The sequence below is a fragment of the Phaenicophaeus curvirostris genome, chromosome 8 (assembly GCF_032191515.1).
Source record: "Phaenicophaeus curvirostris isolate KB17595 chromosome 8, BPBGC_Pcur_1.0, whole genome shotgun sequence".
In the NCBI taxonomy this organism is placed as follows: Eukaryota; Metazoa; Chordata; class Aves; order Cuculiformes; family Cuculidae; genus Phaenicophaeus; species Phaenicophaeus curvirostris.
Genome location: NC_091399.1, coordinates 32,240,919 through 32,254,484, shown reverse-complemented (window position 1 = coordinate 32,254,484; position 13,566 = coordinate 32,240,919). Strand labels below are relative to the sequence as shown.

Here is a 13,566-nt window from a genome sequence, read left to right as displayed (position 1 = left end):
CTTCTGCTCTTGTACACTTATACAATGTCTTAATTCTAAATGTTTTAGACAACAGGGAGGTTGTTTTATTAAAAGCCACATACACTGGCAGTCCTCACATACATATGCACAAAGGTAATCAACTCCTAACAGCAGTGACAAAGCTTGCCAAGTTATGTTCAGACTTTGGAAGCCATCCACGGAGTCATAACTAGAAGGCTTGTGTGAGGAAAGAGGCAGAGCAGCACCCCACAATGCAGATGAATGATGTTACTGTAGTCACTTGTGTCCCAGGGGGTATCACAGTCTGCTGTGCAACAGGAACAGGCTGTGGAAGTCTTCATCCGTTCCTGTACTTACCAAATACACTCATGAGCTGTTAGGTAACATTCATGAAGCTTCTTTAAAAGAAAAAAAAAAAAAAAGAAAAAGAAGACAGGAAAAAAGCATCCAGGCACCTTTAATGGTGGTTGTGGTAGACAGATTTATACCCTTTTATTATGTTTCATAGGGTTTCTTGTTGGTTTGTGGGTTGTTTTTTTCTAAATGAGAATGATCACATTTAAGAAAAATAGAATTAAGGCTTTGTCTACATCACAGATTTGTCCCTCCAATTGAAACCACTGCCCCACTAAAGTTTGAAATGGCACCTTTAGAGTGTATTTCATACACAGACCATTCTCAAATGCACTCACTGCCCAAAACAATATCAGATAATTCATTCTGTGCGTGCTATGGTACACAGTGAAGTCCTAGTATATTTTTAATTGGAACATGTAGAAGCCAAAGCTTCTGTAATACTTGCTGGTGATAGCACACATCTAATACCTGACACCTCTAGACCTTTCCAGAGATGTTACAAAGTAAAGCACAATATACAGAGAGCAAAGAGTGCAGACAAACCCAGTCTCCACCACGAAGTCAGTTTGGTTCACTAATCTGACAGAAGGAAAATAAGAACAAGAGAACTCATTTCAGAGACTTGAAGGGTATGAGCTGACTCACTGAGGGATCAGATAAGCACCAAAGCCAGCATAAAGTGACTGTGGAACACATGGGCTGCAAGAGGAAAACAGGAAGGAAAAGCAAAGCAATCCTTTTGGTAGCAGCAGATGGCTAGCAGACCTCCCTGCACCAGAAACATGGACACACACAATGCAGATCCTGAGGCATGCCACATTTTTGCCTAGTTTCAGCTCATGGTCCACTGAACACAGAGCTAGACCCCAAGACTTCCAAGCAGCATCTGTCAGAGCCATTACTTCTAAGTGCTGGAGCAGAATCCTGCCTCCAATCAAGTTAAACAAACACAGATGCTATTTTCCCACGTTCCAGAGGTACACACTCCAACACAGAGGCACTGACAGGTTCCACTAACACTTGCCCCTGGTGGGGTGGACGTTCCAGTAAAGGAGTATGTGCAGAATTAGATAGTGGCATTTTCTTCAGGGACACGGGAAGTAACCTTCTCTCCCCAGAAAGGCTGCAGAAGCCCATATAGCTCAAGTTACTAGTGCACTGATTCAGATAAACTCCCATACATTTTTAAAAGAATGCCTTACACTGACAAGGGGAGGGACAAATTTCTCTCAGCCTACAATACTCTTCATCTTTTGACTTGTAGTTCTGAGGTAGAAACGTTTGTCTGATCCCTCAACACCAACAGTCTGTTCGGTAACATCTGTTACTACCATTTTCACAGGTTTTGCTTTCCCATAAAAATACCACCACATCAGCAGTACTGCTTGGAGGAATCTCCATCTGTGTGATCTGACCAGAGCAAAGAACACACTGACCCCAGGATATCAGGTTCAGAGTCCACTGCAGAATTCCTGCCAACACAAAGGCGTGATCTAATTCACTCATTAGCCAGGAGGCAATTGGTCATTATTCTGCCACAGCATGTTGAGGAAATACAGAGACATGAAGTTCTGCATGTTGCAGCTGGGAGTCTGGAAGTCTGGCCTTCACCACACCAGAATTCAGAGAGTAGCATGTGTGCAAGATGTAGTTAACAGATCCCAGAAAAAGAGGAAGGCTAAAAACACCCTTCTTTCCTACCTCAGCCTAAAGCTATAGCCCTTTTCTCCTCAGTTTACCAGCTCAGAGTAGGTGACAGCTACATGAAGACACTTCAGGAGATGCTATATATAGGGTGAAGTGAACTCTTCCCCAGGAAGCTCTGGATCTAGGTCATCTTGCTTCTTCTGCAAGGTAGGAAATGACAGGTTACTCATTGAACAAGAACGCAGCTTATAGAGAAAAACAAAGACTACACTTGGAATATAAAATTTTGTTTGGACAGTACTTTCTTTTGTAGAGGACTTTTAAAACTAGAACTAACTAGTCATTAAACACTGTGTCTCTGAATACCTGACTCCATCTCCTGTAAACAAAGAAACCCATTATATATACACAAAAGGAGTGAGCATTCTTTGCTAAACTTACTTTCAGTAGTTTAGCCACACAGCAAAATAAACACAGCTTCAGTTCTTAGAAATTCCAGACAACTTTGTCTATATTCAGACATGATGCAAAATCTCTCCTTGCACCTCACTTTCAGTTCCTATAGATGACTGGCTGGAAGGATTATATAAAACCTAGTAGAGCTCCAGATGCGATACCTTGTGAATCCACTTGGATAGATTAACTGCCACACTACTACTTCCAGTCAAGAGTGGGGTGAGAAAGCAACTGAGCATCTGGCTCAGGTTTGGGCCAAAGGCCATTATCCAACTCATTCCAGCCGCCCAAGGGGACCTAGCCATCACAACCACTGCAGCATCACACAGATGCCATCAGCTAAAGAAGTTTGCCTCCTTCGGGGCTGGCACAGAAATTGTCTTGGCTCAGGACAGACTTAGGCAATGCTCTTCTAGTTTCCGAACTGCAGATCCCTAAAAATTGTCAAGTAGAGCTGTGGACCTGTGTTCTTACTTTAGTGACTACAGATAGAATTTCATTAGCTCTTGCAAGCACTGTAAAAACAGCCCACAGAGCCTCAGAGACCCACGAACTAAGAGGCGAAAAAGCACTAACCTACAGAAGAATTAACAGTTAAATTAAATTAATTATTTTTGCTTGAAACTTAAAAGCGACATTGTTTCCTTCCAAAAAGGGTAATGTACTTTCAAGGATGTCACTCTCCATGGGACAATCCGCAACTGCCTCAAGGTCTCCAAATGTATAGACAGAACATTACAGAATTCTGGGAAGCAGATGCTAAAGCAATGACTTAGTCATATATCATAAGCTAAATTGAAGATAAACAGATGCAGCTGCAATACAGATCATAATACCTAAACAGAAAACCACCAAGAGAAATCCCAACACATCAGCAATTGGCAATGGCAATTAAGCGAGTATTATTACAGAGGCTTAAATAGAGTCCATGGGTGTTAAAATATTATTTTCAGTTATTTTAACTAAATCTGAATTCAGAGCCTTTTATACAGTTTGCACTGCATACAGGAGTTAACCGCTTTCTGTTAAGCAACAGCATAGTCCAAACCAGTCTAGCACATCTGTAGTCAGGCAATGCTTGCACCTGTTTGCTCAAAACCTGACAGCAACCACTTCTCTTTCCAAACTTTAAGTAAAACTAATTTATTCAGGCAAAGCAAATACCAGTCTTAATCTGTACCGCCAAATTACACGATGTCTGAATTACAGATTTTGACAACAGTATTAATAAAAATGGTGTGATTAACATTCCATGCACAGAACAAACTCTGTATCTAGATTTCATTACAACAATGAATAAAAGTCAGACAGTCATCATCCCAGAGCAGTCATGCATAATACTGTCCCATAGATACTGAAATAATGGAATCTGATGCACTTTGATCTCTTAGATAAGTCTCCTGCAGCTCTGGGGCAAGAGCATCTAGCTTCATCCAATTCTGCAGCATTCACACACTGAGTCATAGGAGATTTGTATCCCTCACCAGCAAGACGCATCTTACGGGAATAAATAAAGTCAGATAAATATTGTTCCATTTCCTTCTGGCTAAAGCCTGTATACAAATCATTGAGAGAGCCATACAGAGCAATGGTGGTGAGGACTAAAGAGAAACCTTACCATCTCTGCAGAACCACTGTCAGAATCTATATAGCTATGTTGTAGATGTATTTCCGGGTTATAGTCTAGTCTCACCTTTCTTCTTTTTAAACGCAGTTTGGACAAAAACTAGAAACTGGCAGTATCTGGTAAATATAATGGGATTAATTGTGGCTGCAAGATCACAGATTCTTTGCTTTTGCCCAAAATGGCACTGACTGAATGATTTTTAGCTAACCACTGGCTATTCAAACGGCTTCATTAAGTTTTATTACTCACAAACCAGGCATTTCCTTGATGCTTCTAGGACCTCTCTTCACAGTCCAAACTCTTAATTGCACACGGACTAGCTGCAATCCCAAGCTCTGCAAAACTGTGCATGGCCAGCAAGCAGGGATTTGTCTTTGGCTGACAATGAGGTTGTCCCTGCATGGGCATTTTGCCTTGGAGTTCACTGAACTACATACAAGGACTGCTTCGGAACTATGCCGCTAAAAAATACAAATGGCTCTGAGTGGGGAAAAGGCAAACAAGAGGACACAGAGGTCTCTCCAGTGTCCAAAAAATATGATCAAGGTTAAACAGGTTTCAGTATTGCAGGGATAATAGCCTGCTCACTCATCACTGCATGCTGGGGCTAAGGGAGGATCTGAATTTCCTGAGTCACAGTTTCTCTCATTCCTCCCACAGTTTCAGTCCTCCCGCAGGCACCTCAGGTCTACATAATACCTAAACTAAACCAGTGGCTAAAAACAGAGATAGGATGAGAAAGCTCAAAAATCAGTGCAGCCTTTGATACGATGGTATGTGTGCATGCACGTGCATGAAGCAGAAGGCATGCATAAGCATTCTGGTGGATCAGCAGAAATGCCCGTTGCAATAAACTATCTGGTTGTGATCTGGCTGACGCAACTGTGGTTGAAAGGATGGTTGTTCTATCTCCTCCTCCAGTTGCTGCACATATCTGCTGTTTGTCCGTGTCACTGCCTGTGGATTATGGCCCAGCAGCTTTTATGTCATCAGTATTCCAACTTTCTTCTTCACTAAAGAGAAAAAGAGAGGCTGGCAGATTCTTGTGGAGGACTGGTAAATAAAAAATCCACTCTCTGTAACTGTTAGGTCTCTTGGAAATTGTTTTATTAGTTCACAGGAAAGTCACAGTTGATTTGCTTTAGTCCATTCCACAGATCATTATCTCTTCAAAACATAAATCTAGTTTATTCTCCGTGGTTCAGAAACCACAGTCCAGATGTACAGCCAGCAACAGCTGTTCATCACAGAAATGAACTAGTGGTACATAACGGGAATCTTAAGAGTTTCCTAAACACATGGTGGTCCTAGGTTTTGGGGAGGGAAGTATTGCGTGTTTGGGTTGGCTTGCCTGAAAGAATGCACAATTACCCAACATAACAAAGATTCATCATCCTGATTAGGCAAGATTTCTTACTACTATCTCTAAGGCCCCTTCTTTTCTACTAATTGAGCATCTGGAACACAAGCTGCCAAATAAATGCTGAACTATCAGATTCCAAAACAGACTTAGGAGATTTATCTACAGATCTTCTGATAAAACTCTCTCTCTCCAGCAGTCAAATTCCTACAGAGTTTTGTTTTATAACAGACGCATATTATTTTACTGAAATCAAATTATCATGGACTTTACAAACATGAAATTACTAAGCATGCCTGCACCAAAGAAACTTTATTACTCCTTTAGTCCTCATTTTACAGTGAGGGGACTAAAGCACAGATCAGTTAAATGATTTGCTCGAAGTTACAAACTAAATAGAGGACTGAACTAAGAATGACTATGGCTTATACTAGGGCTGCTAGAGTCATTTTTTTGTTGGGTTTTGTTTTGATTAGCTTTGGGGTTGGGATTTTGTTGTTGTTGAAGTTCATAGGACAGTTTTATCCACCATGAAGCTACAAGTGACTCTAGCTAAGCTGGACAGGTCGCTGCTGTGGCTGTCCCCCAAGAGACTGGTAGAACAAGAAAGACAGCATCTTCTACAAAATACACGTCCTACCCCTAGGAAGCAAGACACAGCTTCACTTGAGACCTTCACAATGTCAGGGCAAGTTTTTCTTGCAGTCTAAATCAAGACTGAAGCTTGCTTTGCCTTTTAGAGTCAAAGAACAATGACTCTTCAGCTTTTTCCCCTGAAGAGGTTTTGTTCTAACTCAGCCATGACATCCCTAAAAACCTGCTCATTTTGTAATTCTTTGGTGTCTTAGGAACAGTTTCATTAGCTCATAAACAAGTCACAGCTGATTTGCTTCAGTCTATCCCACAGACCATTACCTCTTCAAAATATAAATACGTTTCTCTGTGTGTCTATGGGGAGACACACAGAGACGTGTTACATTGTCCTGTAACAAGGATAAGCACAAAGACTGAAAAACACAAGTCCATCACAAATAAGCAGTGTTATTCTTAGTTTCTTGACCTTACATTCTGCAACCAGTTTGGCTACAACCATTACCAGGGTCTGCAGAAGTGTTCATTAAGCAGCGTTTCTTTCCTTTGTTTGAAGTGATGAACAGGGGCATGGGAAGACAAGAATGGACCTTGTACAGCATCTTGATCCAACTTACGGTATTTCACAGAAGCACAGAATGGGTTGGGTTGGAAAGGACCTTAAAGATCATCCAGTTCCAACCTCTCCTGCCACTGGCAGGGACACCTTCCACTGGATCAGGTTGCTCAAAGCCCCATCCAACCTGGCCTTGGACATCTTTAAGGATAGGGATTACAAGACTTCTCTGGGCAACCTGCGCCAGTGCCTCACCACCCACACAAGAAAAAATTTCTTCCCAATATGTTATGTCAATCTTTCCTCTTTCCCTGCACTCCCTGATAAAGAGACCCTCCTCAGCTTTCACGTAGTCTCCTTTAAGTACTGGAAGGCTGCTATAAGGTCTCCCTGGAGCCTTCCCTCCTCCAGGCTAAACAAGCCCAAACTCTCTCAGCCTGTCCTCATATGGGAGGTGCTCCAGCCCTCTGATGATCTTTGTGGCCTTCTCTGGCCTTACTCTAACAGATCCATGTCCTTCCTCTGCCAAGGACTCCAGAACCAAATGCAGTACCCCAATGTAAAACTGCAAGCAGTACTCTATCAACTGTGATTATAAACATATCTTCTTTTCAAAATTCCTTTTGGAAAATCTTCCAGCCAGAATGGCTAGGAACAAATCTTTACCGATTGCCAAATCAACAATAATGAGCCAAGAAACCAACTCTACTTTTCATAATTGAAAGAAGGTAACACAGAGAACTCAAACACCAGCGTCCCCTTCCCACCTCCTCTAGCCACGTCTAACATATTTATAACCAATTAGAGTAAAAACTGTATTTAAAGCAAAGAATTACAATATTCAGCCAATATGCATTAGAATACTCATTGAAAACTCACTGAAAATAGTTTATGAATGATTTTCAAGATTAAAGTTACCTAGCTGTGTGATGCCATCTAGTATCCTTTGTTTTCAGCTTTGCATTCCCTCCTCTCTTCTCCCCTTGCCCTCCAGACTTTTTGACCAGTAAAATGGAAGATGGCACCAACCAGCCAGCCTGTCGGGCTGCGCTGTAACCAGTATGCATTAAAAACAGGAAATACAGGTGCACAGTTTGTTCTAACTGTTATCTAGAAAGGAAGTCAGACTCAGCACCCTTGGGAAACTTTCTGTCTAGCACCAATTACCAGCAATACAATTCTCTACAGAATTTGTTAAGTTCTCCAAGTTCTTTAGACATGGAAGCAGTAAGAAACATCATAGCACATTGTTCACTAACCGAACAATCTTGACTACTATTAAAATAGCATTCAGTATATAGTAATATATACATATATATTTCATTACTGTCTGGATAAATGAACTGTATATCCCTAAGGCTGACCCACACCTAGGGCAGTGCTGCCAGAAGGGACCAGCCAGCAACACGAAGAGACACTCTTGTTTGAAGCTCTTTGAAGTTTCCACCAGACTGGAGCAGTATTTCAGTTCACATCCACAAACGCAACTGTAATTCATTCACATCATCACCAAGATGTGGAGGACAAGCAGTGAATAGGGCAAGACCTGCATAGGCCATTTTTAAATATACTCCTTTCTCTTACATTAAATTAAATTTACTAGTTGATTTGTTTTTTTCCATGGACACCTTTCAATATGTAACGTTGTCCCATTGCATCTGCCTCCTCCTATGCTGTTCCAACATGTGCAAAACCAGAACTGTTGGTAAAACCACTCAATGTGGAATTATAACATGTTATACTACTGTAGTCTTCCTTCTTGCACAATGCTCGCAATCACAGATGATAAATCATGTCATTTGCAGCCCAATAAAATTTTGTATGATGTTCTATAAATGAGTGCAACTCCTACATCAGAACTAATTTGGTTTGCATTTTAATCATATTAATTACCATGCCTTTGAAAACACAGTATGAGATCACCAATGTAATATATTACTTATATCTTGATGGGAGCCATAATAAAAGCTTTGTCTCTCTGTGGAGCAAAATACATCCAACACAGAAATGCAGCAGACTATTTCAAGAAAATGTTCTGACTGTTCAAACTGGGGACTTCTTCAGCATCTTGGACAAGCAACACTCCAGGGCTGCATTTACAGCACTGTGCTCAAGCAGAGGGGATGCTGGAGAGTGAATTGCTAGGGACCTAGGACACTGTCATCAGAAGCTGTTGTGCCACCTCACTGAACTGAGGAGAGCTGGAACACAGCACAACAAGAAAGCTGGATGGGGATGAGGTTACAATGCATACAGCTGACACTCAGTTAACATTGGAGGCACAAGGATGCTATTGCACCCAGTTCAGTTTAAGAAAAGCCATGAGATATTCTAAATTGTGCCTTCCAAAGCTGCTATGCCCAACAGCTTTTGGAAGATTATGGGAGCACAACGTTGGGTTAAGCTCATGTTTGTGATCTGTCATCTCATTTTGTGCCCACAGCCTAATCAAAGGAGTATCCAGGTCAAACGGATTAATCCCTCCAAATAAATTTTTTAAGAAAAAGTCCACTAGATAAACTGAAACATTTTATTTGGGCCTGTAAAACAACACAGGGTGGTACCAAGTACCAGAGCTCACTTTGGATCTTTTCAGGTAAAAGGCTTAATATTTCATTAGTCTACCTGCCACATCAACACATCAAACACATTTCTATGAGTTCAGTACCAATACCAAGAATTTGTGCTTATTTCTCAGGCTTTTCACTTAGTAATTTTGCAAGTGCTATAATTCCTTTTTAGAAAACTGCAGTATATTTTGTCCACAGTCTAGAAACTTAAGGAGAAAAGATGTATTCTATACTTCACTGTATAAAATTCCAAAGTTTAATAAACTGGCAAATTTCCTGCAGCTATTAAGGAATTATTTAAGAAGATAAATGGGAAACAAGGATTAAGAAAGGGGCCACATCTGTTCTGCAAAATAAAGGCTTTGAGAAGAACCACCAGAAGTAAGAGAAGCTGGAAAAAATAGTGAACTTGTATGGAAAAACAGCAGAAGGCATATTGCCAACAGATGGCAAAGAAGTCATACACAGAAAAGGAAAACAAACTTGAAAGCATATTCAGTTTTGAGGACCTGAGAAAAAACAAAACCAAAGCTAACTCTTTCCTAATGACAGATTCACTGGTTAAAAATGCAGTTGCATGTGCTTAGCCCTTAGCAAAACAGTTGTAATTTCTGGGTTCTAAAATGGAGGCATCCAAAATTGGCGTCTGCCTATGAAAGTGTTGGTCCACTCTCGAAATCACTTCCTCTCCCCCACCACACACATTCTTTTTTTGGCTGTTTGAATTACTTCCCATGCTAGCTGCTAAGCTTGATGCACTGGAAAACATCTGACGCTTTAATGGACCACTGTCTCATTAATTCAGATACTTGTTTGAGAAGATGCCCCCTCGCCAAAGCTTTCTGCTGTAGCTTGTACCACGTAGTGCCACAGAAACAGAACAGACACAGGTATATGCAGAGCCTCTGAATGGAAGTTATATTCCCCATTACTGCATGCATCCATACTGCCAATCCAATTTTTAATCTCACTTTTGGAAGCTGGAATTTCTCACAGCTGGTTCAACAGCACACACTGACAAAAGATACTTGACACATAGTACTGCAATGATTATTGAGGGTGCCTTTTTGCAGTTAGAAATAAACACTAAATAAAAATTACTGCTTAACAAGATTGCTATTGCACAACCCTGTTGTGATGGAAAAGGCATTTTACATGTCAAAATAAGAGAGACATTAATTACAAAAGACACAGAAGTCACTTTCTACAACGGTGTATATTCACCCAACAAGCTTCCTTCTCCTAGTTTGCATACCCTGCAAGATCAGTTCAGGAAGCTGACACATCATTGCTGCAAATGCAAGAGAAGCAAACATACCAGATTTCATTCTCTTCTAAAATAAGTCCATTTTGCAGCTGAAATTTCAATAGTTAGATTTAAATTGTTCATCTCCCAGCTTCCTGCACCCACTGCTAGTTACCACAAGCTAGTTTTCAAACCCATGCTGTCCTTTTCCTTGCTTTACTTCTTCAGGTCTATATATTCTCACACGCACACAAATTCGGATTAAAATACTGTGACAGAAACAATTATCACACACACACAAGGACAAAACTCCTTAATTCCCATTTGTAACACCAAATCCAAGCTGCCACCTGAAAGATAAAAGAAAAGGTGAGACCTATCACCAGCACAACAGTAATAACTGCGCATAGAGAATTCTTCACCTTCAGAGTCCGTCTTGTGCATCTTCTAAACCTCAAACAATTCAAAATTAAAAATCCACTCGACCTCAAACTGCAAGAAATGATTCTATGAAATGCTGCACAACATCATAGGTAAGGAAGGCTTGGTTTTTTTTTAAATCATAAACCACTGTGGATCAAAATCAGTGGAAAGAGTAGCTTTGAATTCTGACTATACCAGACACAGAACGCTACCTTAAGGTGCAGCTTTAAGAACTGCCAGGATCAGTGGAGGGGCTTCCAGGATGGCTGGTGATGTCCAAGACAGCTTTGCAACTCCGGGCACATCACCAGATACTACACAGCTTTATTCAAGCAAGAGAAGTTTTGCTATGAATGCACCTACTCAGTAATAGACATCTGTAACTTCATTTATTTTACTGTCTACTATCTTTTCAGTCAACAATCCACACTTACAGAAGTTCTTCACCAAGAAAACATTAAAAAGTGACAAAAGAAGACTACTTATCTACATCAAAATCCACACAAGAATGCTTGCCCAACGCCTACTCTTGATTCAAGACTCTTTCAAGAACTAACAACTTGTTTTCAATGGGAAAAAAGCACCTCCACAGGTCTTCCTAGAATCACAGATGTAAATGCAACAGCATGAACAGTCAAACCTTGTATGTTGGTTTGACAAAAATACAATGCATCCCTAAACCGTATGGACAATTCAGGCTTAATTTAGAACAACACAACCTTTAAAAAATTTAATCTGCCACCAAGCACTTTCTATTTATCGGACTTCGGCAGACATAGTTTAGAAGTTGGGAAAAAATTCCCTACATCAGGAAATTCATTCTAATGCTAAGCTTCTGCACCCAAAGAACACCAACAGCCCCACACTGGCAAGCCAGGGCTGCTCTGCAGCACTTAAAGGGCTTCCTATCAGGGCTGTAATTCTTGAACTTCTTAAAGCATTTGTAGATTACACATCTGCCCGGTTAAATACTTCCTGCAATTTTGTTAATTATATTGTCAAGGTCTGCAGCTACTGAGTGACTCCCATCCTAGAAAACTGAGAGCTCCCAAGTCGCCCCTCCAGAATTTGTGTCCCGATTTCCATTTCTGTAGCTTTACCTGGAACATACATGCTTCTAAAAACTGAATAAAGCCTGCAGTTAGATCGCTCGAAAGGCATCGTTATTATTTAGTGCAGAACCACCGCAGACGACTAGTTCAGGGCAACACACATTTCTATATTTGGGGATGGACAATCACAAGGCGCAGACAAGAGCGGCCTCAAGTTCAGCTCCTCTTCCCCCCGTCACCCCCGAGACGCGGCCAGGAGCGGGCTCATCACCCCCCGACAGCCCCGTCATCCCCCGCTCTCAGGGAAGCGAGACAAGGCAACACCCAGCCTTTTTCTCCCCTCGTTGATTCATCATCGAGAGCGGCTCCTCTCGGAGGCAGAAAGGTCCCAGCGAGGAGAAACGCTTCCCTGCTGGCGCCCCCCGCGACCGAGGGAAAGCGGAGCCACCGCGCTGGGGAGCGACCGGGGACCCGACGCGGCTCAGCCCGGGGCGGGGAAGGCCCGGGCAGCGCCAGACGGTGATGTCACCGCGGGACAAAGCGGCGGCCCCTGCCCCGGGACCCCCGAGCGGCTGCGAGGGACGACGCGGCTCCTCCCGCCCCGGGACGCGTGAGCCGGGACCCCGCTCCGGGGCACCCGCTCCCAGGGCACCCGCTCCGGGACCCCTTCTGACCCCGGGGACCCCGCGCCGAGCTCGGGGAGTCGCTTCCCGGGGACCCCGTTCCTCGGCCCCTTTTATCCCAGCGCCCCCGCTCGGGGCTCCGCTCCCCAGGGACCCCCCCTCCTCGCCCCCTTTTTGTCCCGGCGTCCCCACTTCGAGCTCGGGGGCTCCGCTCCCCGCTGCTCCCTCTCCTTAGCCCCCTTTATCCCGGGACCCCGCTCGAGGCTCCGCTCGCCGCTGCCCCCGCTCCTCGGCCCCCTTTATCCCAGGACCCCGCTCCCCGCCCCCCGCCGTACCTGATATGGCGGCGGCGGCTCCTGATCCGGCTCGGCGCCGTCCCCGTAGCTGGCTCTGTCCGACTGGGACTCGTGGAGCAGCGAGATGTCATCCGAGGTGGGCGACTTGAGGCAGTTCCCCATCTCCCCCCGCCGGCCCCGGGGAGCGCGGCTCCCCCCCTCCCCGGCTCAGGGACGCCCCGCCGGCTCCTCAGCCTCCCCGCCGCAGCGCGCAGCCGCCCCGCCGGGGAGGATCATGCCAGCCCCGGCCCTAAGCGGCTTAGCGGCGGCGCGACCGCCTCCCGCTTGGCTCCGCGGCCGCCCCGACCCCCTGGAGCCGGGGCAGGGGGGGGCGGCGAGGGGCAGCGGGGCTCGGAGGGCGCGCCCGCCCCGCGGCTGCCCGGCGCGCTTCTGCTTCCTGGTCACCGGCGCCGCGCGCACCGGGCCGGGCCGCGCGCCACGCCCCCCGCGCAGGCCACGCCCCCCGCCCCGCGCCCGGGCGAAGCAAAGTGGGGCGGGGTGGGGGGGGGTTGGCGGGGTGGGAAGGGGTGGAGGGCGCGCGCGCGGCTACTGCCCCTTAAGGAGTGGGGTGGAGGGGCTGCTCCCTCCTTTTCTTCCCCCCCGCGAGCACCCAAAATGGTGGGCGCCGGTGCGCTCCGCCCCCGGGCGCGCGTTGTTGTTGTTGTTTGGGTTCCGGGCACGTCGGGGTCCGGCCCCTCGCGGTGCGGCGGCGGGCCCGGCGCCGGGACCCGAGTGGGGAGA

General features: G+C 44.7%; 1 protein-coding gene across 1 annotated transcript in view; it reads right to left on the bottom strand.

Annotated features, from left to right (window-relative positions):
- Positions 1-13,241, bottom strand: part of RNF11 (ring finger protein 11) — a 33,204-nt gene extending 19,963 nt beyond the window's left edge. The window contains exon 1 of the mRNA XM_069863105.1: positions 12,826-13,241. Within this exon, the coding sequence (XP_069719206.1) occupies positions 12,826-12,948 (123 nt within the window). The 5' untranslated portion in view covers positions 12,949-13,241. The remainder of the gene's footprint in view (positions 1-12,825) is intronic.
- Positions 13,242-13,566: the final 325 nt, after the last annotated feature.